The following is a 26,309-nucleotide window of genomic DNA, read 5'->3' as shown; positions in this document are numbered from 1 at the left end:
ATGTCTTTGTGTCCAATCATGAAGCCTGTCACCATTCTCCTCCCACTGAGAAGCTGCAGCTTTACTGAAAACACTGGATCTTTGCTTTGGTACCAACTGGGTTCAGAACAGTTCTGCTGACAGCAGCTTGACTCACTCCAACCATCTACTTACAGAGATTTCAGTTTGTAATCTGGACTCTTTACAAGATCCTCCAGCTGCTGAACATCTGACTCCTTCAGGTTGTTTCCTCTTAGGTCCAGTTCTGTCAGATGGGACGGGTTGGACTTCAGAGCCGATACCAGATTGTCACAGCTGATCTTTGACAACCTGCAGCTCTCCAAGCTGAAAAAAGAATCAAAGATGTGAGCTGAAGCCACCAGGATGCAGGTTCTAAAAGTCCAACAGAACCATTTAAAGAACTCTCATTAATATTAATGACAACAAGCTGCTGCTTCAATAAAGACCTTCTGACTTCAGCTCTTCAACAATATCAGAACTTTCAATAGTTAAAACTTGTTTAGCAGGTTTTACAGTCCTGGCTCTCATTTATGAAAATTTGTGTGGAATCCGTACTAAAAGTGTATGCCAAGAAAATGGAGTATGGCAAAAAATATTCAGATTAATAAAACCATGCTCAGGCACAGCAGCAGTCATTTTCCTTTCTAGATCACAGCTGTAGCGATACATTTGGTACCAGGTTCTGGCTCAGGTTCTGCCCTCTACACGCCCAGATTCAACCAGAAACGGTTGATGCAAAGCACCTCATGAATGTTAATGTGTATAAAATGTGTCAGCTGATCAGTTTTTCATCATGGTGACGTGGCAGCCACGGAGAAAAAGCAAAGAAACGTTGGGAAAATTTCCCAGAGAGGCGTTTATTAAATGTGGAAATCAGAGGTAAAAGCTCAGATGTTGTCCACATTAAAACAAGTTGTTAATAAGCTGTTAAAATAAGTTGTTAAAAAGTAAACAACGCTGTGCACCGTGTTGAAATTTCCCTGTGGTTGTGGGTTCAGATCCACATTCAGAAGAGAGAGGTTTCCCCCTCCATTATTACCCCCTTCCCCCTGAAAAAGGTGAGTACTGCCTGGGTGTGAGCAGAAAGCCTCTTTCTCTGCTCTCTGAGGGTTGGAAAGCTGGCTTTCAGCGCCTGAGAGGGAGGTGCAGCCACTTTCCCCTATGGGTAACAGTACAATGCATGCTGGGAGTCAGAAGCAGGACATAGACCAGTTCACGCGTTATGTCACGAGCTACATCCGGGTCCCGCTGGTAGGCAAAAACAGTACTGTTCTCGTCTACTACCATGGCAAAATGGGTGAATTAGAGCGTGCTTTTAGTTAGTTTATTTTTGGAATCTAAACAATGCCTACGACTTGTTGTGCTCCCGGTTGCACACAGAGGCATTCCAAATTGTCCGATGTACGTTTCTTTTGTTTACCGAAGGACGAAGAAAGAAATGGATAATTTCAATGATAAGGATGCAGACAGACAATGCCAATCAACTGTGGGAGCCATCATACCACGACAGAATTTGCAGGAAAGGATTAATAAGACAAAAACACCAAAATAATCCTTAGTGAACAATGTTTTTTTAACCTACCGGTGGCGGGTCTTCCTCTCTGCTGAGGCGCAGTCTGTGTCCGACTCCGCTTCAGTATGTTACACAAACATGTCTGAACATCCATCCATCTATCCATCCATCCATTTTCTGACCCACCTAATCCCTCATGGGGTCACGGGGGTTGCTGGTGCCTATGTCCCGATTTAAAATAATTGTAGCCGTCCAGTGGTTTCATGGCTTTCATGCTCTCTCGTCTGTACTGGCCTGCCCTGTTTATAACGGCGACAACTGATCCGGCTGCGCTCTTCCGGGCAGCGGCTAAGGCTTACAGCTCCGCTACAACTCGCGGATATTTTCATAAAATATGCCGCCAAACTCACTGGAAACCACTCATTCACCCAGCCAATCAGTTCACGATTGTCAGCCCTTCCTGGAGTTACAGTCTTGTAGTGTTTTTGGACTTATAACCACTTCTATGCTCGATTGTTTACGTGGCCTCGGAGTACTACGGGAACCCCCGGGGACCGGCGAGGCAGCGGTCTTGACGAACAGCTCACGCCGGTGGAGAGCGAAGCGGAAGCGGTACAGCCAGCACAAGAAGCCCGGTTGCCGCGGAGGCTTAGCAGCTAAGCTAAAAACTAACCCATTCAGACCGCCACTACCCATTATACTACCCTATCCATTCTGCTCTCCAACGTTCGCTCACTGGATAATAAAATAGACCACCTACAACTCGAGCTGTCAGCAAAGAGACAACTCAGGGACTGCTGCGCTCTGATCCTGACCAAAACATGGCTCAACTCAACAATCCCGGACCACGCTGTTAGCCTGGAGGGGCTAGCTACCTTCCGCGCAGACAGACAGAAAGATCTCACCGGTAAGACAAGGGGAGGCGGACTCTGCATTTACATCAATTACTCCTGGTGTAAAAATGCTAGATTAGTCACAAGCTTTTGCTCTCCGGACATTGAGCTTATGATTATTAGCTGCAGACCTTTTTATCTGCCTAGAGAAATCACTGCTGTCATCATCACTGCGGTTTACGTGCCCCCCAGTGCTGACAAAAAAGAGGCCATGAGTGTTCTCTATCGGACAATCTCTGAGATGCAATCTGCACACACAGAGGCGGCTTTCATTATTGCTGGGGACATTAACCAGGCAAATATGAAAACTGTTCTCCCTAATTTCTACCAACATGTCGGTTTTACAACTCGGGGAGAGAATACCCTAGACTTAGTTTATACAAATATTAAAGGCGCATTCAAGGCAGTCCCCCGCCCCGACCTAGCCTCCTCAGACCATCTCTCTGTTATGCTAATTCCTACATACAAGCCCCTGCTGATCAGAGCTAAACCTGCAGGACTGTTTTGAGTGCTCTGACTGGGACATGTTTAAAGATGCAGCAACTTATGACGACAAGATCAACGTTGATGAGTACCCCATGACTGTGTCAGCCTACATCAGCAAATGCATTGAGGACGTCAGCACCACCAAGACCATCATCACGCGAGCGAACCAATGACCCTGGGTCACTGTGGAGGTCCGTCAGGCGCTAAAAGCACGGAACTCAGCCTTCAAGTCTGGCGACAAGGAGGCTCTGAGGACAGCGAGAGCCAACTTGAACCGTGCCATCAAGCTAGCGAAACGGAACCACACTCAGAAAATCCAGGAGCTTTTCCACGATGCCAGCAACACCAGGAGCATGTGGAAAGGCATACGGGCGATCACTGAATACAACACGCCCTTCCCCCGTGGGGGAAGTTGATGCTGACTTCTTCTTCTTTGGGAGGTTTGAGGCACTAAATAGCACCCCAGCAGTGAAAGCTGTTCCCCATCAGGAAGAGGAGGTCCTCCGCCTTGACACTGCCGCATGTGGAAGACCCTGAGAAGAGTAAACCCGCGGAAGGCCCCAGGTCCCGACAACATACCTGGGCGGGTGCTAAAGGAGTGTGCAGGTCAGCTGGCTGGTGTCTTCTCAGACATTTTTAACACCTCGCTGGAGAAAGCCACAGTGCCAGCATGCTTTAAGTCTGCCTCCAACATTCTAGTGCCGAATAAACTTTAAGTCACCTGTTTCAACGACTACAGGCCTGTTGCACTGACTCTCATCATGATGAAGTGCTTTAAAAGGCTGGTGAATCATCTCCAGTCTCCCCCCAACACTCGACCCGTTCCAGTTTGCCTACCGGAGGAACCGCTGCACCAAGGACGCCATCTCCTCTGCTCTTCACCTGAGCCTGGCACACCTGGAGAAGAAGAACATGCACGAGCGGATGCTGTTCCTGGACTTCAGTGCAGCGTTTAACACCATCATCCCACAGCATCTGGTGGGAAAACTGGAAAATCTTGGCTTCAGCACACCCCTTCGCAACTGGCTGCTAGACTTCCTTACTAACAGACCTCAGTCGGTCCGGGTCGGTCAGAACACCTCTGATGTCATCACCCTCGGCACGGGCTCCCCTCAGGGCTAAGTCCTGAGCCCCCTGCTTTTCACTCTAATAACACACGACTGCGTCCCCAGGTTCACCACCAATCACATAGTGAAGTTTGCAGACGACACAACGGTGGTGGGCCTGATCAGAGACGACAACGACCAGGACTACAGAGAGGAGGTGAAGCAGCTGGTGAGCTGGTGCAGAGACAACAGCCTGATCCTGAACGTGGAGAAGACGAAGGAGCTCATCGTCGACTTCAGGAAGAACCAGCCTCACCACACTCCTCTGCTCATCAACAACTCAGCTGTGGAGGTGGTCAACAGCACCAAGTTCCTGGGGGTGCACATCACGGACAACCTCACCTGGTCTGTGAACACCACGTCACTGGTGAAGAAGGCACAGAAAAGACTGTACTTCCTGCGGAGGATGAAGAGAGTCTGCCTGCCCCCGCCCATCCTCAAGACCTTCTACAGAAGCACCATAGAGAGCATTCTGACCAGCTGTCTCACTGTGTGGGGTGGAGGCTGCAGTGCCGCCGACTGGAAGAATGTGAGGAGAGTGGTGAGGACAGCAGAAGGGATCATCGGGGCTTCTCTTCCCTCCAAAAAAGGACTTTTCATCACAGCGATGTGTGTCCCGAGCCCGTAACATCATCAAATACCCCACACACCCCACCATGGACTGTTCTCCCTGCTGCCTTCTGGGAAGAGGTTCCGCAGCATTCGCTGTAGGTCCTTCAGGCTCTGTAAAAGCTTTTTCCCTGCTGCCATCAGACTGTTGAACTGCTGAAGCTAAAACTGGATTCTGTATTACATGTGTCCTGCATTGTTTACTTCTCAATTGCTGTACTGTGAAATCACTGTGCACTTTATCCTGGAACTGTCCTGCAAAGTTACTTTATTTATCCTGCAAATTTATTTTATTATCCTGCAAAGTTACTTTATTATCCTGCAAAGTTACTTTATTTTCTTGCTAAGTTACTTTATTATCCTGCAAAGTTACTTTATTTTCTTGCTAAGTTACTTTTTTATCCTGCAAAGTTACTTATTCTGGAATCCACTGAAATTCTTAAACTGTATGCAAATGAAATTTTGTTCTGTACACACTCTGTAGGTCGCAGTTCAATGATCGACTTAGTTGTCGTGTCTTGGACACTCGGGTGAAGAGAGGGGCGGAGCTCTCCACCGACCACTACCTGGTGGTGAGTTGGCTCCGATGGTGGGGGAGGAAGCCGGTCCGACCGGGCAGGCCCAAACGTACTGTGAGGGTTTGCTGGGAACATCTGGCAGAGTCCCCTGTGAGGCGGAGCTTTAACTCCCACCTCCGGGAGAACTTTAAACATGTCCCGAGGGAGGCGGGGGACATTGAGTCTGAATGGACCATGTTCCGCGCCTCTATTGTTGAGGCGGCTAGTCGGAGCTGTGGCCGCAAGGTTGTCGGTGCATGTCGCGGCGGCAACCCTCGAACCCGCTGGTGGACACCAGCGGTGAGGGAAGCCGTCAAGCTGAAGAAGGAGTCCTACCGGGCTTTTTTGGCCTGTGGGACTCCGGAAGCAGCTGATGTGTACCGGCAGTCGAAGCGGCAGGCGGCTCGGCTGGTCGCCGAGGCAAAAACTCGGGCGTGGGAAGAGTTTCGGAGAGGCCGTGGAGAAAGACTTCCGTATGGCTTCGAAGCGATTCTGGTCCACTATCCGGCGTCTCAGGAGGGAGAAGCAGTGCAGTACCAACACAGTGGGGGTGGTGTGCTGCTGACCTCGACTCGGGACGTTGTGTTTCGGTGGGCGGAATACTTCGAAGACCTCCTTAATCCCACCAACACGTCTTCTGTTGCGGAAGCAGAGCCTGAGGACTCTGGGTCGGGTTCTCCCATCTCTGGTGCTGAAGTTGCCGAGGTTGTTAAAAAGCTCCTCGGTGGCAAGGCCCCGGGGGTGGATGAGATTTGCCCTGAGTACCTTAAGGCTCTGGATGTTGTGGGGCTGTGTTGGTTAATGCGGCTCTGCAACATTGCGTGGACATCGGGGGCAGTTCCTCTGGATTGGCAGACTGTGGTGGTGGTCCCCCTATTTAAAAAGGGGGACCGGAGGGTGTGTTCCAACTACAGAGGAATTACACTCTTAAGCCTCCCTGGTAAGGTCTATTCAGGGGTTCTGGAAAGGAGGGTCCGTCGGATAGTCGAATCTCGGATTCAGGAAGAGCAGTGTGGTTTTCGTACTGGCCGTGGAACACTGGACCAGCTCTATACCCTCAGCAGGATTCTGGAGGGGGCATGGGAGTTTGCCCAACCAGTCTACATGTGCTTTGTGGATCTGGAGAAGGCATTCGACCGTGTCCCCCGAGGGATCCTGTGGGGGGTACTCCGGGAGTATGGAGTACCGGGCCCTTTAATAAGGGCTGTCAGGTCTCTGTACGACCGGTGTCAGAATCATGTCCGCATTGCCGGCAGTAAGTCGGACTCGTTTCCGGTGAGAGTTGGACTCCGCCAAGGTTGCCCTTTGTCACCGATTCTGTTCATAACTTTTATGGCCAGAATTTCTGGGCGCAGCCAAGGTGTTGAGGGGATCCGTTTTGGTGGCCTTAGGATTGCGTCTCTGCTATTCGCGGATGACGCGCTTCATCAGGGCGTGATCTACAGCTCTCACTGGAGCGGTTTGCAGCCGAGTGCAAAGCGGCCGGGATGAAAATCAGTGCCTCCAAATCCGAGACCATGGTCTTGAACCGGCAAAGGGTAGAGTGCCTTCTCCGGGTTGGGGAGGATGTGCTGCCCCTACCGGTCGATCTACGTTCCTACCCTCATCTATGGTCACGAGCTTTGGGTCGTGACCGAAAGAACGAGATCCCGGATACAAGCGGCTGAAATGAGTTTTCTCCATAGTGTGTCTGGGCTCTCCCTTAGAGATAGGGTGAGGAGCTCAGTCATCCGGGGAGGACTAGAGTAGAGCCGCTGCTCCTCCACGTCGAGAGGAGCCAGTTGAGGTGGCTCGGGCATCTGGTCAGGATGCCTCATGGACGCCTCCCTGGTGAGGTGTTCCGGGCACGTCCCACCGGGAGGAGGCCCAGGGGAAGACCCAGGACACGCTGGAGGGACTATGTCTCCCGGCTGGCCTGGGAATGCCTTGGAATTCCTCCTGAGGAGCTGGCCCAAGTGGCCGGGGAGAGGGACGTCTGGGCCTCCCTACTGAAGCTGCTACCCCGCGACCCGACCCCAGATAAGCGGAAGAAGACGGACGGATGCACTCTGTGCATACAAAATGACAATAAAGTTTGTCTAAGTCTAAGTCTAAGTTATAAGGTAGCTGTATATGTTGCCGTACGGAACACTTGGCCAGCATTTCACAGACTCGCTCCATCCCTTCAGCCTTTTGCTGTGTTAATCTGGCAATCTGATACCATCAACCATCAACTTACTCTTGAAACGATCTTGTGATACGTTATCAAAAGAAGAAAAATACGTCGAGAACTTGTTGTTTCCTTTGTTTGCGTCCGCCATTGTGTTTGCATTTTGCCTACCAGTCCGACGCGCATACGCGAAAAACCCGGATCAAAACAATAACAATGAACTGGTCTATTAGCCAGTATTCATTATTGGCCAGGAAATATTTGATCCCTAAAAGCGCGTTTCCTCAATTCTCCCATCTGCACGGTCTTCCAGCAGTGCCAATGCATCCAGCGAGCAGCATTACACACGAGTGTGTTTGACTGTTTGCAGCAGTTAAAGTGATTGCTGCTCACCTCATCACAATAACCTGTGGAACACGTCACCCTGGTGATCATTGGAGAGAGGAATGTGAAGGTAGAAAACCCAGAGAAGATGTTAGCAGACTTTTATTTAAGATTTAAGATGGCTTATGGGCATTTTGATTTATTTGAAATGTCCCAGATGTATTTAACAGTCACCAGCACCTGAATGAATAATACTGAGGTTCTTAATACTTCTCATCAAGATGATCTATGATTAAAGTCTGATATCGAGTGAAAGTGAACGTCTGAGAGGAATCCTCATGCTGGTTGGCTGTAATTCACCACTTCACCATCTACGTCGCCATTTTCTCCATCTCAAGAATGAGCGTACACCTGGGTCAGAGCTGGCATGAGGACCACACATTTTCCCCTCATGTTCATATTTATAGATCCTAACTTCTGGTGGAAAGTGGCGTACACACATTTCAGGTCCATTTTGTGTAATCAAGCTTTCTAAATGACAGCCCTGCTGACTTCAGCTCTTCACCTCTGTCAGCTTCACCAGCAGCTCCATCAATACAAACTCAGGTTCTGCAGCCAAATTATTCAAGTTTCACAGAAAACAAACAAGTCAGCAGCAGTGGTGGAGCAAATATGAAACAATGTGGATTAATGCAGATGAAAGAAATATATTTATTATTCCAAAGCCAGAAAAACATGAAGTCATGGAGAATATTTCATATAAACTGACTTTAGAAGCTGAAAGTCCCAGAACAAGAACCTGGTGCTGTGACATGTTGTGTCTGAGTGTTTTAGTCAGTAAAATCCTTCCAGAGCTTCTAAAAGTACTAAAGCATCAATTAAGGATTATAGATTTGTTCCTGTCAGACAGATTCCAGGAGCTGAAATTCACTTTTCTAAACTGGGTTAAAACCCCTCTGACCCGCTTCACATGAGGGGCATTTATACACACCGGGGGTCCGAATACTGTCCGCTTCGGACCTGAGATCAGGGCTCAGACTCAATTACACAGAGAGGCAACATTAAAAACTGGATTCAAGTCCAGGAACAAACTCAGGAAAATATTTATTAGAATAGAAGATCTGAACTTTGTTTTTCAGTTGAATTTTATCAAATAATCCACATAAATGTCAACTCCTTTATTTTAAAATCATCTGTACAAAATGTAGAAAAAATGACCTGATGAAGGGTTAAAGAGATTAAAAACCTTCAAATAAATGAAACATCAGTATTTTTATTTCTTCTCTCTTCCTGTTTCTCAGTTCTGAATAAAAGCTGCAACTCTAAACTGAAATTCAGCTCATTGTTTCATGTTTTCTGCTGATTATTGAATAAATCCTGACAAGAAGTTAGAAAAAGAAAGAAACTTTAACTGGACCAAAGCAGAGAAGAAGAAAGCAGACTTTACCATGAAGATCCTTAGTGTGGATCAGTAGAATATCAGCCAGATGTCTGCAGTTTAGTGTCAACACAACTTTTACATCACAAATATCAGAACTAAAACATGGAGTCTGACCTCAATATCTGTAGTTTGCAGAGGGGATTCTGGAGGAAACCACAGAGCTCCTTCACTCCAGAATCTTTCAGGTCGTTGGAGCTCAGGTCCAGTTGTGTCAGATGGGACGGGTTGGACTTCAGCACTGATACCAGATAATCACAGCTGATCTCTGACAAACTGCAGCCCCACAATCTGAATAAAGAATAAAATATGTGAGCTGAAGCCACCAGGATGCAGGTTAAAAATTAAATCTGAACAAATAAATGATAAATGTTGAAAATTAATTTCCCTCTAATCCATTTTCACCTTCTTTCATAGTGCACACCCAGCGAGTGGAGATGCACTTTTGACCTTTGTCCTCAACTTTTTCAAACATTTGGTTTTGTTTTCAGCTTTTTATTGTATCCTCTTTTGCTTCATCCAGTTAAATATCTTTGCTCAGGAAAATATCCTCATGTGTTTCCATTTCAGCACCATTAGGCCAAATAGAAAGGTTTTCCATCTTTAATGTAATTGTAATTGTAATTTTATTAAGGATCCCCACTAGCTGTTGCCATGGCAAACAGCTAGTCTTCCTGGGGTCCACATTAAAAACATACAGTAAAAAATAGTTACAAATATAAAAATTTCCAAAAATTTAATTTCTTAAACATTACTATAGGAAGTACAAAAGAACAAGTAAAATAAAACAGCCAATAAAACAAGAACAAATATAATAAAACAGCCAATAAAACAAAAACACTTCAGGCCATCGAATGGAGTCTCAGATTATTTTTAAAAGATAATTTACAATCAGTGTAGCGGATGTAGTGAGGTAGATTATTCCAAAGGTGTAATGATCTATATATAAAGGATCTCTTTGGAGCATTGGTTTTTGGATCTGGTAAAACAAGCTGCCCATTACAAGAACCTCTAGTGTTGTGATCATGAACAGAATTACTATAAACAATTTGTGAATGTATAAAAGCAGGAACATTACTGATCATGACTGACTTAAACAGGATAAGTATATTAAAAAGCAACTTGTTCTCAACCGTAAGCCAGGAAAGGCAGGAATGCATCTGGTTGACATTAGATCTAATGTGGCAGCCCAGTACCAACCGTGCTGCCTTGTTCTGAACAACCTGTAGCTTTTTAAGTTCACCCCTGGCAGCAGATGTCCACAATGTAGAGCAATAGTCAAGATGACATAACACTAGACTCTGAACTATTTGACATAAAAGGGGACGGGCCATAAAAGAGCAACATTTCCTTGCGGAACTAATTGCTCTTCCCATTTTAACAATAATATAATTAATGTGGTGAGACCAAGACAGAGAACAGTCTACCATCACACCAAGGAGTTTGGCACTTTCAACTTGTTGAACCGTCAAGTCACAAAACTTTAAGTCAAGCTTTGGGCTTGCGGACAGCTTGGGCCTTGAACCAATTACCATGCACTTAGTCTTAGAGATGTTGAGGGCCAGTTTGTTACTCACCACCGAATCATATATAACATTCAGTTCTCGGCTCAAAACCTGATTTAATTCACCGCATGAAGGTGCAGTATAATAAAAAGTGGTATCATCTGCGTACAGGACAGTTTTGGCACTTTTTGTAGCCCAAGCTAGATCATTAGTAAAGATTGAAAAAAGTAAAGGACCTAAACAGCTGCCCTGTGGAACTCCACACTCCAAACTTCTTCTACTGGAGAGGCTGCCATTCAGATAAACCTTCTGTGATCTAAAAGACAGGTAGCTTTCAATCCACTTTAATGCCGAAGAATTAAAATCATAACATTTAAGTTTCTCAGTTAATAAAGTATGGTCCAGAATGTCAAAAGCAGCACTAAAATCCAGGTACACAACACCTACCAACATAGATTTATCTATCGCTTTAAGCCAGACATCAGTCATATGAATCATTGACAATCAACACAATGTATGAGCTGATTTACAGTTACCAGCCGTTACCAGCTGTAGGCTCAAATTGTTCCAGGTTAAAGCAGTTCTTAAGTTTTAAGGAGGAGAGCAGAATGAGCGGCTGAGATCTCGCAAGAGCTGTGCGAAAGTAAAATGGTGGCATACATGTATTTCAAATCAAATCCACTCAGGTAAGTGCAAGCCAATAATTAAAAATTAAACAAAGTAAGGTAACATTAACAATCACTTAATCTGGGTGGCATTAACCTGGCCTCTGGTAATAAAGTAAAAAATCTTGGTGTTATTTTTGACCAAGACATGTCATTTAAATCCCATATTAAACAGGTTTCCAGAGTTTCCTTTTTTCACCTCCGGAATATCGCCAAAATTAGAAACATTCTGTCCAGGAGTGATGCTGAAAAACTGGTCCATGCATTTGTTACTTCAAGGCTGGACTATTGTAATTCTTTACTATCAGGAAGTCCACAAATTGCAGTTCAAAGCCTTCAGCTGATCCAAAATGCTGCAGCAAGAGTTCTGATGAAAATCAACAAGAGGGATCATATTTCTCCAATTTTAGCTTCCCTTCATTGGCTTCCTGTTAAATCAAGAATAGAATTTAAAATTCTTCTTCTAACGTATAAAGCCCTTAATAATCAAACTCCATCATATATCAGAGCTCTGATTACCCCGTACGTTCCTAACAGAGCACTTCGCTCTCAGACTGCAGGTCTGCTGGTGGTTCCTAGAGTCTCTAAAAGTAGAATGGGAGGCAGATCCTTTAGCTATCAGGCTCCTCTCCTGTGGAACCAACTCCCAGTTTTGGTCCGTGAGGCAGACACCCTGTCTACTTTTAAGACTAGGCTTAAAACTTTTCTTTTTGACAAAAATTATAACTAGTGGCTCATGTTACTCTCAGCTACCTTTATAGTTTTACTGCTATAGGCTTAGGCTACTGGAGTATATCAGGATCTAATTTTCTCACTCTATTGAGTTCTACTGTTCTTCAATTATGCATTATGTGTTGTCATTTCTGCTTTAACTTTCTGTTCTCTCTCTTTTCTCTTCATAGTAGGTACACCTGGTCTGGCGTTCTGTTAACTGTGACATCATCCAGAGAAGACGGCTCACCCCCTACTACCATCTAATGTAGAACAGATTACTAGATCAATGTGTGCTTCTGTGCTTTTTTGTCTCTCTTGTTGTGTCTCTGTTCTGTCTTCTGTAACCCCAGTCGGTCGAGGCAGATGACCGTTCATACTGAGCCCGGTTCTGCCGGAGGTTTTTCCTTCCCGTTAATGGGTGGTTTTTCTTCCCACTGTCGCTCCATGCTTGCTCAGTATGAGGGATTGCAGCAAAGCCATGTACAATGCAGATGACTCTTCCTGTGGCTCTACGCTTCCCCAGGAGTGAATGCTGCTTGTCGGGACTTTGATGCAATCAACTGGTTTCCTTATATAGGACATTTTTGACCAATCTGTATAATCTGACCCAATCTGTATAATATGATTGAACTTGACTTTGTAAAGTGCCTTGAGATGACATGTTTCATGATTTGGCGCTATATAAATAAAATTGAATTGAATTATTGTCTAGGATAGACTGTCTCTATTTCGTCTCATGCCAAGACCACTGTGCAGTATTAGGGAGAGCCGGAAAGAGAGACAGGGCAGACGAAGACTGCAGCGGGACCGTGGGGTGCAATTACTTTCCATCCATGTGATCTCTGCTCTGTTTCTCAATAGAAGTGCTGGATCATCACCACCACGTCTCTTCATTTAGTAAAGATGGGAACTCAGTTACTATCGTTTAGAATTCCATCTAGAATTCCCACAACATCACCAGGTGACTGGACAGAGGTCCAGAACACAGATGTAACGGTTCTGAAGAAAACAGAACTCTGGAGAAGATTGTTGAGCAAAATCCATTCAAGAATCTGGGGGAGCTTTACCAGGACTGGACTGAGAATGGTGTCAGAGCATCAACAGCCGCTACACACAGACTGATCCTACACATGAGCTACAGGTCCTACCAGGGTTAATCAGAAACAGAACTGGACAATTGCTCAGCGGTCCAAAGTCCTGTTTGAAGATGAAAGTAAAGTTAGCATTTCATTTGGAAATTAAGGTCCCAGAGTCTTGAGGGAGAGTGGAGAGGTCCATAATCCACGCTGCTTGAAGTCCAGAGTGAAGTTTACACAGTCTGATTATTTAGGGAGCCATGTCGTCTGCAGGTTCTGGTCCACTGGGTTTCCTAAAGTCCACAGTCAACGCAGCCTTCTACCAGAACATTTTGGAGCACATATAATTCCTTCTGCTGCTCATCCCTATTAAAACCAATGACACTACTGTCTCTGTATTACATTTTCTGGTGCTTCTAAGCAGTTTTCAGCCCATTTTCTCCTCTGATGGATTACCCTTATGAACTGTATTTATTAGATTTTAAAGCACCACCTTTTACTGGATGTATTCCTGTCTTAATCAGCCTTAATGAACTGAACAGAAAGCGTTTTACACTTCATCTGATTACCAACAAAGAAAATATTTAGAGCATCTTTAACCCAAAAACATGTCAGGACAATCAGGACTTTCATCAGGGCCCAACAACTGGACCAGAACCAGTCTGGGATCACATGTGTGCTCCATTGCTTAGCTCAGTATCGCAGGTTAACCAAGCATCTCATGACACATTTGCTCTGTTCACCAGAGGTTCTGGCCATAACTCCTGCCTTCAGAGCTCAGGAGCATCTATCAGAATTTAGCTTCTATCTGTCAGGATTTTTCTTTGATGAACCCAAAATGCACACCACACACACACAGAGCTAATTACAGAGAGTTTGTTGAAAGAAAAATGAGTAGTGGATGAGGAAACCAGAGAGGCAGGACTGGACTGGAACTGGGGTGTAGATGAGAGCAGGAGCTAGAGGACTGGAGAGAGTTCTTGAGTTGCAGGGCTGCTGTTGATTCAGAGAAGCAGAGCAAGGCAGTTCTAGGGAGAGCAGGGCTCCTGGAGGACAGGGGCAGCAGGAGATCCAGGCAAAGAAGCGGCGAGCAAATTTGGAGCACGGTAGTGGCAGAAAATCCAGCACCTAACAAAGGCTTGGCTAGAGGCACAGATGAATCAGGAAACCCAGCAGCTGGCAGAGGCTTTACTTGAGGCACATATGAAGGCAGAAGGCCAAGGTTCTAGCAAAGGCCTATTGAAGATCAGAGGTGCCAGGAAAATCCAGCAGCTAGCAAAGGCTCTACTTGAAGTTCAGTGGTGGCAGGAAAATCCAGCAGCTAAAACAGGGAACAACGAGGCTGACAGACGTGAAGTGAGTGGAGATTGATGATGAACCGGCAGGAAAGAGAAGACTTTTGTAGGGAGGCTGGCAGGTGGAGTGAGTTTTGACTAATTAGTGTCCAATTAGTCAGTTTGCTGAGAGAGTGAAGGGTGAGCTGAGTGAGAGGAGGAACTGCAAAATAACATGAAAAAAGCCAGACCAAACTAAACCATGACACTATCATCTGAACTCAAGGCATGAAGCAGTTCTCTGCTTCATTACAGCCATCACCACGGAGCACCAAGCCGCCATGTTGGACAACCCAGCAAGCAGATTGTGATAAAATTATTCTTACTATTTTCTACATATTTAATGTCATTTACTATGTTCATTGCATTTATCATATATATTTACTCTTTACTACTAAGAAGTTTTAAAGTTTGGAAACTTCAAAGTGTATTTCATGTGGCTGATCTCTCTCTCATCATTGCAGAAGGCCTGCAGAAAGCAGAGAGATATGTTGTGATGATAAGTGTTTTTATGAAATCTATTCAGCCATCTGGAGTGCTTACACACAACTATACTGTGTGAACTGCTTGGTATTATCTCGAAGGTCACATAGTTGCTTTTCCCTACCCCGTAGATTGACAAATGTAACCAGGGTTCCCTTTTCCTAAATAAAAAGAGAGGAGGCGACAGATTTGCTTCAGAGCGGGTCTGGAGATCTGTATTAAGCATCTCCTTGCAAGTTTTAAAAACTCTTCTGTTGTCTCCTTGTGTTTGTTTAATGAATGTTTTAGGTGTTTGAACCTAAAACCTGGGTGAGGTGATCCGGGTAAAAGTCAGTGGCCACTGCATTCAGATCCTTTTTCAAGGGCCTAGTCCATCTCACTCCTGGTATCTGACGGTTGATGGCAAGTCCGAGGGAGGCTTGACAGCGGTGGTGAGTGGATTTATTTTTAAAAGTATGAGTGAGTGACTGAGGGGTATTGTGCATAGATGGGACAACGGAGTCCAGGAAAGTCTGTGTGATAACAAACCCTAACATCCTTGGCATTGATAGGTATTCAAAGGCGTAACAAAGCCCAAAAGGTCTGTGAATCATGTTTGTGTGTGTGGAAAATTAAGTACAACTAGGTATTTTCTTTTCATTTAAAAACAGTGGGATTGTAAGTAACAAGCTTGTTGTGGATGTTGTAATTAAGAATTCCCTACTTGAAAGAGTTAAAGTGAGAATTACCACAACAGATATTTTTATTGTTGCCCCACTGTGTATAAATCCCATTAATTGAACACCCTATGTGTTAGAAAAGACTGAGCCTAATTCATAAAAATGTAAAATCGATGACGTAAAACATCAAGAATATCCCCGGGGTAAAAAAGGTAAAAATTGCCAGTTTATTAAGTTATAAATAAAGAAATTGGTAAAAACTTTCAGTTTATTAAATTATAAGACCATGGCAAAACACAGCGCTTAATCACATGAATACAATGCGCGATAAAGGGGTGATTAAACAAACAAAAAATTAGCTAAACTACAGGAAAAGGGATCCCAAAGAAACAATTCGGATTGTTTTTCAGAGGGAGTTTCTGGAAACACAGAGGTTAGACAAGGACACACACACACACGTATATATATATATATATATATATATATATATATATATATATATATATATATATATGTCAGGATGCAGCTTGTAGGCTGCAGTCTGTGCCACCCTTATTTAAACTCACCTCATTCTGCTCTCGTCGCCGGTCCGTAGTGTTCACTCCTGCTCAGTCTCAGCCAGTATTCAATGTCAGCTCTGTTTTGTTGCAGTCAGCCTGAAGAACGTTGCTTCTACTTGGTTTTTGTTCAAGTCACTTCTCTCAGACTCTGTTCAGCTCTGCTCCATCGGACGCTCTCAAGTCCTGCTACTCAGTTCCACGCTCTCAAGTTCTGCAACTCAGTTCCACGCTCTCAAGTCCTGCAACTCGGTTCCACGCTCTCAAGTTCTGCAACTCGGTTCCACGCTCTCAAGTTCTGCAACTCGGTTCCACGCTCTCAAGTTCTGCAACTCAGTTCCACGCTCTCAAGTTCTGCAACAGTTCCACGGTCTCCAGTCCCGCAGCTGTTCCACGGTCTCAAGTCCTCCGCTCCTGAGTTTCCTCCCGGTCAGTCTCCCCGCGCTCCTCCTGTCAACCAGCTTCTGCACCCTTCATCTCCGTCCATAAAGACTCTGGTTCCTCTCGTCATTAACCCTCCATTCTGTACAATAAACTCACTTCAAGAACAAGCTCTGTGCGTGCGTGCTGTGTCCGGGTTCATCCAAAGACAAATCATGACAATTACGGACCGGCCAAAGGATGAACCCGAGCACGCACAGAGCTAGGTGCGGAAGCTGGCAGGATCTGCTCCGCCTCAGTTAATGTCTCCGTGGGTGCCTTCGCCGCTGATGAGTTCCGCTGGAGGGATCGTTCTCCGCGGAGCCCGCCTCCGAGGCAGCCCAGCGTCTCAAGTTCCTGTCAGCGTCTCAGTTCCTGTCTGCGTGCTCAACTTCCTGTCCGCGTCTCAAGATCCCCGCTCTCGACTTCCTGTCTGTGTCTCAAGTCCCTGCCTGCGATCTCTAGTTCCTGTCTGCGTGCTCAAGTTCCTGCCTTAGATCTTTCGTTTCCTAGTTTAGCTCTATTTTTCCAGATTTATTTTCCTGATTCTCGTTTTCTAGTTAGACATCTAGTTCTCTAGTTTCAGTGGTTGTTTTTGAGTTATTTTGGCCCTGAGGTTTTGAGTTACTTAACAATCTTTGGTTTTACAGTTTTCCAGTGTTCCTTTAGAGTTCTTTAGTTTGGTTTGTTGTTCTGCTTTCTGATAATTTATATAAGCTTAACCTTAGTTTTGGTTTACCTAGGATTTTTTGTGCTTTAGAATTATTTAGGAGTTTTTCGTTTTCTTTAGAGTAGTTGAGTTTCTGTTTGCTTTGGGTTTAATTTCTTTCAGCTCAGTTCTATTGTTCTAGGTTTGCCTTTAGTCTTTTGCGTTGTGCTTCTAAATTCTAGTTTTTTCCCCTTAGATTTTCTGTTGTTTGTGTTCTATTTTCTAGCTTAGGTTATCTAGTTTTTCGTTAGTTTAGCTGCACCTGCCCTCGTCTCCCTGTTTTGCTTAGTTATAGTTATTCTTTAGGTTTTGGTCCCCATCCTAGTGTTCTGGTTTGTTTTCGGTTTTCTAGCCTTAGTCCCTGTTACCTGTTTAGTCCTGTGGATCCCTGTCTAGTTTGTCAATTCTGGTCTTAGTTCCGAACCTGTTCTTAGTTTTGTTGTTTTATCCCCTTAATGTCTGTGTCTGGGTTCCTGCGCTGTCTGGGTTCCTGCGCTGTTAAAGGTTCCCTGCGCTGTTAAAGGTTCCCTGCGCTGTTAAAGGTTCCCTGCGCTGTTAAGGTTCCCTGCGCTGTTAAAGGTTCCCTGCGCTCTTTAGAGTCTCTACACTCTTAGTTCCCCTGTTTAGTTAGTTTGTTGTTTCCGAGCCCCATTAGTTTCATTTTAGACTTCCCTGTTTCTTTTATTTCCTTGTTGTACCCTGGTTTAGTTCGGTTAGTCCTCTGTTTCCGTTTAGTTGGGCATCCCAAGGTGTCTGGTTTCCGATCACCTTTTCCTGTTTTCTTCCCCTCCCCGGGAGGTGGCGCCAGAGCCCTCCGACGCACCTTTATGCCGGCTGAGCCCTCTGGTCCTCTCGGCCTGTCGCTGCCCAGTTTAGAGACCGCTGCCAGAGCCCTCCGACGTTTTATTAATTGTCGGCTGTGCCCTCTGGTGTACCCGGTCAGTTGCTGCCTAGCTCGCCTAGTTTCTGGTGTTTAGGTTTTTCTTGGTTCCCCGGCGTGTTAGGACGCCCTCTGACTCCTAGTGTTTTGACTTCGTGTTCCCGGCGTGTTAGGACGCCCTCTGACTCCTAGTGCTTAGATTTCGTGTTCCCGGCGTGTTAGGACGCCCTCTGACTCCTAGTGCTTAGATTTCGTGTTCCCGGCGTGTTAGGACGCCCTCTGATTCCCAGTGTTTAAGTTTCGTGTTCCCGGCGTGTTAGGACGCCCTCTGACTCCTAGTGCTTAGATTTCGTGTTCCCGGCGTGTTAGGACGCCCTCTGACTCCTAGTGCTTAGATTTCGTGTTCCCGGCGTGTTAGGACGCCCTCTGATTCCCAGTGTTTAAGTTTCGTGTTCCCGGCGTGTTAGGACGCCCTCTGGTTCCTGGTATTTTAGAAATTTCCCTCAAGCCCCAGCAATTTCTTCCCTTGCGCCCCGGCGTTTCCCTCACGCCCTGGCAATCTTTCCCTAGCGACCCGGCGTTTACTTCACGCCCCGGCGAACTTCTCCCTTGCGCCCTGGCGGTTCCCTCACGCCCCGGCGATCTCGTCCCTTGGGCCCCAGCGCTTCCCTCACGCTCCGGCGGTGTCTTCCCTTGGCGTTTCCATACGCCCGTTCCTTCCCCTTGGCGTTTCCACACGCCCGTTCCTTCCCCTTGGCGTTTCAATACGCCCGTTCCTTCCCTTTGGCGTTTCCATATGCCCGTTCCTTGGCGTTTTCGCATGCCCGTTCTTTCCCCCGGCGTCTCTGTGCGTTAGTTGTGCCCCAGCGTTCCCTTACGCTGTTGAGCCCTAACGTATCAGTCCGCCTGTCCTTCCATTTGGCGTTGTGTACGCCCGTTCCTTCCCTTTGGCATTGTGTACGCCCGTTCCTTGCCCTTGGCGTTTCCATACACCCGTTCCTTCCCTTTGGCGTTTCCATACGCCCGTTCCTTCCTTTTGGCGTTTCCATACGCCCGTTCCTTCCCTTTGGCGTTGTGTACGCCCGTTCCTTCCCTTTGGCGTTGTTTACGCCCGTTCCTTCCCTAGGCGTTTCTGTACGCCCGTTACTTTCCTTTAGCGCTGCCGTTGGCCCGTTCCTTCCCTTTTGGCGCTGTCGTGCGCCCGTTCCTTCCCTTTGACGCTGTCGTGCGCCCGATCCTTCCCTTTGGCGTTGTGTACGCCAATTCCTTCCCTCTGGCGTTGTGTGCGCCTGTTCCTTCCCTTTGGCGCTGTGTTGCGCCCGTTCCTTCCCTTTGGCGCTGTGTTGCGCCCGTCCCTTCCCTTTGGCGCTGTGTTGCGCCCGTTCCTTCCCTTTGGCGCTGTGTTGCGCTCGCTCTTTCCCCTGGCGCTGTCAAGCGCCCGTACCTTTCCCTGATGTGCTGTGCCCTGGTTGTGCTCTGGCACGTCTGTGTTCTCTGGCCCCTTTGGTTCCTCCGTGTCTCTTGGCCCCTTTGGTTCCTCCGTGTCTCTTGGCTCCTTTGGTTCCTCCGTGTCTCTTGGTCCCTTTGGTTCCCCAGTGTTCTCTAGCCCCTTTGGTTCCCCAGTGTTCTCTAGCCCCTTGGTTCCCCAGTGTTCTCTAGCCCCTTGGTTCCCCAGTGTTCTCTAGCCCCTTGGTTCCCCAGTGTTCTCTAGCCCTTTGGTTCCCCATGTTTTTTTAGCTTTAGATTCCCCTTGTCCTCTAGCCTTCGGTCCTCCGTGTTCTCCAGCCCTTTTGGTTCCCCGAGTTTTCAGCCTTAGATTCCCCATGTTCTCTAGCCTTCGGTTCCCCGTGTTCGCTGGCTTTTTGGTCCCCAGTGTTCAGCCTGATTCTTGCCCACCTTCCTGGGCCCCCTCCACCCACCCAGCGTGGGAGGTTCTGGGCCGTCCGGTGTCCGGCCTTGTGGGGGGGGGGGGGGGGGGTACTGTCAGGATGCAGCTTGTAGGCTGCAGTCTGTGCCTCACTGCCTCTATCCCTTCCCTGCTCAGAATAATTAAATCCACCTGTCAGGCTGCAATCAACCTTCAACTGCTCTCACCCGGTTCCACCCTTATTTAAACTCACCTTATTCTGCTCTCGTCGCCGGTCCGTAGTGTTCACTCCTGCTCAGTCTCAGCCAGTATTCGATGTCAGCTCTGTTTTGTTGCAGTCAGCCTGAAGAACGTTGCTTCTACTTGGTTTTTGTTCAAGTCACTTCTCTCAGACTCTGCTCAGCTCTGCTCCATCGGACGCTCTCAAGTCCTGCTACTCGGTTCCACGCTCCCAAGTCCTGCAACTCAGTTCCACGCTCTCAAGTTCTGCAACTCGGTTCCACGCTCTCAAGTTCTGCAACTCGGTTCCACGCTCTCAAGTTCTGCAACTCGGTTCCACGCTCTCAAGTTCTGCAACTCAGTTCCACGCTCTCAAGTTCTGCAACACGGTTCCACGCTCTCAAGTTCTGCAACACGGTTCCACGCTCTCAAGTTCTGCAACTCAGTTCCACGCTCTCAAGTTCTGCGACAGTTCCACGGTCTCCGGTCCCGCAGCTGTTCCACGGTCTCAAGTCCTCCGCTCCTGAGTTTCCTCCCGGTCAGTCTCCCCGCGCTCCTCCTGTCAACCAGCTTCTGCACCCTTCATCTCCGTCCATAAAGACTCTGGTTCCTCTCGTCATTAACCTTCCATTCTGTACAATAAAACTCACTTCAAGAACAAGCTCTGTGCGTGCGTGCTGTGTCTGGGTTCATCCAAAGACAAATCATGGCTATATATATATATATATATATATATATATATATATATATATATATATATACACACAGCTCCTTTAGTGACAGATTTAGACATCCTAAAAAGGAGCGCTACCGCAGATCATTCATTCCTGCTGCTACCAGATTATACAATGCTGTACTAAAACTGTAACCATAACTGTAACAACTAATGTGCAATAACTAATGTGCAATAATCTACTTAATACACTGTGCTATAACCCGTGCAATAATCCTGAAAGAAGCGACTTCTGCTGCTATCATGAAGGGAATATTTATCAATACATATGTATATACATATATGCATATCACAGTGAATGTAAATATGACATCATCTGCCTACTTCGATTTCGCCTGTATTTTTGTTCTTATCTGTTTTTTTCCTCATTTTCTTTTGACCCACTGTATATATGAAGATACACTGTATATACCCGATGAACCTTTTCCTTCTTTTGGCACCTTCTTCTGACTATTGACTATTGAGCCGATGTGACAAGTAAATTTCTCCAATGTGAGCTCAATAAAGCCTATCTTATCTTATCTCCTGCTGCCTTGATGTTCTACCCACAGCCTTCTTTAAGAAAGTTTTGCCTGTCGTAGCGTCTGAGTTGACTCAGATAATAAACACATCCCTGCTGTCAGTGGTTTTCCCCCAGTCCCTAAAAACAGCAATTATCAAACCACTGCTGAAAAATAACAATTTAGACAAACTTCTACTCCAGAACTACAGGCCCATCTCAAACCTCCCCTTTATCAGTAAGATTATTGAAAAAGTTGTGTTTCAACAATTAAACACCTTCTTAACAACGACCAACCGCTTTGACGTTTTCCAGTCTGGCTTCCATGCTCACCACAGTACAGAGACCGCCCTTATCAAGGTGTTTAATGACATCCATGTAAATACTGACTGTAGAAGAACCACGTGCTGGTACTATTGGACCTCAGTGCAGCATTTGATACTGTCGATCACTCCATTCTGTTAGAAGGCCTGGAGTACTGGGTCGGCCTCTCTGGTACAGCTCCTAACTGGTTTAAATCCTACTTAAAGAACAGGGAATCTTTTGTATCAGTAGGTGACTTTACATCAGAGATGACAAAAATCACATGTGGGGTTCCCCAAGGGTCCGTCCTGGGTCCCCTCCTGTTCAATATCTACATGCTCCCCCTTAGCTCAGATCATAAAAAAACATCAGCTACCATAACTATGCAGATGACACACAGCTCTACATCACCATGTAACCAGGTGACTATGAACCAGTTCAGGCACTGAGTAAATGCCTAGAAGAAATCAATGCCTGGATGTGCAAAAATTTTCTTCAATTGAATAAAAACAAAACTGAAGTAATAATCTTTGGACCAATCTTTGCAACTTTCTGCAAAGAGGGAGTTTAGAGACTGCTGTGCTATCATCCTGACCGAGACATGGTTAACAGCTGAAACCCAAGACCACGCCGTTAGCCTGGAGGGGCTAACCACCTTTCGAGCCGACAGAGACAGACAGCTGAGCGATAAGTCCCGAGGAGGCGGACTATGCGCTTACATCAATAATTCCTGGTGTGAAAATGCTAGAGTAATAGCAAGTTTTTGGTCTCAGGACATCGAGACGCTAACTGTTGGCTGCAGACCTTTTTATTTACCCAGAGAATTCTCTGCGGTTATTATAACAGCGGTCTATGTCCCTCCCAGCACAAACACAAAAGAGGCGATGAGTGTTCTCTACAGCACCATCTTAGAACTGCAATCTGCATACCCGGAAGGCGTTTTCATCATTGCTGGGGATTTCAACCAAGCAAATATGAAAACTGTTCTCCCTCAATTCTACCAACATGTGGATTTTGCAACTCGGGGTGAAAACACTCTAGACCTGGTTTACACAAATATTAAAAGCGGATTCAAGGCAGCTCCCCGCCCGCACCTGGGCACTTCAGACCATCTATCTGTTATGCTAACTCCTGCATGCAACCCCCCACTGATCAGAGCTAAATCTGTAGTGAGGCAGGTGAGGGTGTGGACTGAAGGAGTAATGGTTGCACTCCAGGACTGTTTTGAGTGCTCTGACTGGGACATGTTTAAAGATGCAGCAACCTATGACGACAAGATCAACTTTGACGAGTACGCCATGACTGTGTCAGCCTACATCAACAAATGCATTAAAGACGTCAGCACCACCAAGACCATCATCACCTGAGCGAACCAACGACCCTGGATTACTGTCGAGGTCCGTCAAGCGCTAAAAGCACGGAACTCAGCCTTCAAGTCTGGTGACAAGGAGGCTCTGAGGACAGCGAGAGCCAACTTGAACCGTGCCATCAAGTTAGCGAAGCGGAACTACACTGAGAAAATACAGGAGCTTTTCCATGACGGCAGAGACACCAGGAGCATGTGGAAAGGCATACGGGCGATCACCGAATACAACACACCCTCCCCCCGGTGGGTGAAGTTGATGCTGACTTCCTCAATGGACTAAATAACATCTTTGGAAGGTTTGAGGCACTAAACAGCACTCCAGCAGTGAAAGCTGTCCCCCATCAGGAAGAGGAGGTCCTCCGCCTTGACACAGCCGACGTATAGAAGACTCTAAGGAGAGTCAACCCGTGGAAGGCCCCAGGTCCCGACAACATACCTGGGAGGGTGCTCAAAGAGTGCGCAGGTCAGCTGGCTGGTGTCCTCACGGACATTTTTAACACCTCGCTGGACCAAGCCACAGTGCATGCATGCTTCAAGTCAGCGTCCATCATTCCGTTGCCGAAGAAACCTCAAGTCACCTGCTTTAACTTAACGACTACCGGCCTGTTGCACTGACTCCCATCATGATGAAGTGCTTTGAAAAGCTGGTGAAAGAACACATCGTCTCCAGCATCCCTCCAACACTCGACCTGTTCCAGTTTGCCTACCAAAAGAACCGCTCCACTGAGGACGCCATCTCCTCTGCTCTCCACCTGAGCCTAGCACACCTGGAGGAGAAGAACATGCACGTGCAGATGCTGTTCCTGGACTTCAGTTCAGCGTTTAACACCATCATACCACAGCACCTGGTGGGAAAACTAGAACACTGGCTGCTAGACTTCCTCACCAACAGACCTCAGTCAGTCCGGGTTGGACAGAACACCTCTGATGTCATCACCCTCAGCACAGGCTCCCCTCAGGGCTAAGTCCTGAGCCCCCTGCTGTTCACCCTGATGACACACGACTGCATCCCCAGGTTCACCACCAATCACATCGTGAAGTTTGCTGACGACACAACAGTGGTGGGCCTGATCAGAGACGACAACGACCAGGACTACAGAGAGGAGGTGGAGCAGCTGGTGTGCCGGTGCAGAGACAACAGCCTGATCCTGAACGTAGAGAAGACGAAGAAGCCTTTCGTCGACTTCAGGAAGAACCAGCCTCACCACGCTCCACTGCTCATCAACAACACAGCTGTGGAGGTAGTCAGCAGCACCAGGTTCCTGGGCGCAGAAAAGACTGTACTTCCTACGGAGGATGAGGAGAGCCCGCCTGCCCCTGCCCATCCTCAAGACCTTCTACAGAAGCACCATAGAGAGCATTCTGACCAGCTGTCTCTCTGTGTGGTGTGGAGGCTGCAGTGCCTCCGACTGGAAGAATGTGAGGAGAGAGGTGAGGACAGCAGAAGGGATCATCGGGGCTCCTCTTCCCTCCATCAAGGACATCTCATCACAGCGCTGTGTCCCGAGCCCGTTACATCATCAGGGACCCCTCACACCCCCACTCCCTGCTGCCCTCTGGGAAGAAGGTTCCGCAGCTGGGAAGAGGTTCCGCAGCATCTGCTGTAGGTCCTCCAGGTTCTGCAAAAGCTTTTTCCCGGTTGGCATTAGACTGTTGAACTGCTAGTGACTCTGGGATGTCGAGGCCGAAAAACGGACTCTGTACCACATTCACATAACTGGACATTCACACATCTGCACATATGCTTCAGAATGCTGGACTGCAAAATGCTGGACTGCTGAAGCCACTAAATGGACTATGAACTGCTGAAACCCAAAATTGTCTCTGCACCACACTCGCATAACTGCACATCCACACATTTGCACATATGCTTCAGAATGCTGGACTGCTGAAACTACTAAATGGACTGTGAACTGCTGAAACCAAAAATGGACACTGCACCACACTCGCATAACTGCACATTTACACATATGCTTCATGCTGCTGAACTGATGAAGCCACAAAATGGACTCTGAAATGCTGAAGCCACAAATAGACTATTTCTTACAGTGTTACATTGTTTTTCATCTCAATTGTTTACATAAATTGCTGCTGCATCTGGATACGTGAATAGCACACTGTCTATTTCCCATGCATTGTTCACATTGTTACATTGTTTCTCATCTCAATTGTTTACATAAATTGCTGCTGCATCTTTATCCTGAAAAATAGTGCAATCTACTGTGATTTTTAGAGTGATTTCTAGAGTGATTTCTTTCAAGCTGTATGCAAACGAAATTTCGTTCTGTATGCACTGTGCATACAAAATGACAATAAAGATATCTATCTATCTATCTATCTATCTATCTATCTATCTATCTATCTATCTATCTATCTATCTATCTATCTATCTATCTATCTATCTATCTAATAGAGGAAAGATCAAAAGTTAGCACACAGCTTCAGTCGCCTCAGCTAGGAACCACTGATCAGGCCTGAAATCTGGGTGTAGTGATGGACTCGGACCTGAACCTCCAAAAGCATCTAAAGACAATTACAAGGTCGGCTTTCTATCACCTGAGGAACATTTCCAGGATTAAAGGACTAATATCTCAGAAGGATCTGGAAAAACTAATCCATGCGTTTATCTTTAGTAGAACTGATCACTGCAACGGTGTTTTCACAGGTCTGCCTAAAAAGTGGATCAGACAGCTGCAGCTGATCTAGAACGCTGCTGCCTGCGTCCTCACTAAGACCAAGAAAGTAGAGAACATGGACCCAGTTCTAAAGTCATTACACTGGCTCCCTGTATCTCAGAGAATAGACTAGACTTTAAAATCCTTCTATTAGTCTATAAATCCCCGAATGGCTTAGCGCTTCAAAGTCCCGACATGCAGCATTCACTCCTGGAGAAGCATAGAGCCACAGGGAGAGTCGTCTGCATTGCCCATGGCTTTGCAGCAATCCCTCATACTGAGCAAGCATGAAGCGACAGTGGAAAGAAAAACCACCCATTAGCGGGAAGGAAAACCTCCAGCAGAACCATGCTCAGTATGAACGGTCATCTGCCTCGACCGACTGGGGGTTACAGAAGACAGAGCAGAGACACAACAAGAGAGATAAACAAGTACAGAAGAACACATTGATCCAGTAATCTGTTCTACATTAGATGGTAATAGCGGTGATCTGTCTTTTCTGGATGATGTCACAGTTAACAGAACGCCAGACCAGGTGTACCTACTATGAAGAAAAAGAGAGAGAGCAAA

The 26,309-nt window shown here is 46.6% G+C and overlaps 2 protein-coding genes across 2 annotated transcripts in view; one reads left to right on the top strand and one right to left on the bottom strand.

Annotated features, from left to right (window-relative positions):
• The window catches only part of LOC118556862 (NLR family CARD domain-containing protein 3-like), a 353,674-nt gene that overhangs the window by 42,122 nt on the left and 285,243 nt on the right, over positions 1-26,309 (top strand). The gene's annotated exons all lie outside the window — the stretch shown is intronic.
• Positions 1-26,309, bottom strand: part of LOC118556861 (NLR family CARD domain-containing protein 3-like) — a 148,228-nt gene that overhangs the window by 788 nt on the left and 121,131 nt on the right. The window contains exons 9-10 of the mRNA XM_036125399.1: positions 9,193-9,366; positions 154-324 (exon numbers count right to left, since the gene is read on the bottom strand). Of these exons, the coding sequence (XP_035981292.1) occupies positions 154-324; positions 9,193-9,366 (345 nt within the window). The remainder of the gene's footprint in view (positions 1-153; positions 325-9,192; positions 9,367-26,309) is intronic.

This window comes from Fundulus heteroclitus, chromosome 21 (genome assembly GCF_011125445.2).
Source record: "Fundulus heteroclitus isolate FHET01 chromosome 21, MU-UCD_Fhet_4.1, whole genome shotgun sequence".
NCBI lineage: Eukaryota > Metazoa > Chordata > Actinopteri > Cyprinodontiformes > Fundulidae > Fundulus > Fundulus heteroclitus.
The sequence above is the reverse complement of the archived record's forward strand: the minus strand, read 5'-3'. Positions and strand labels throughout refer to the sequence as shown.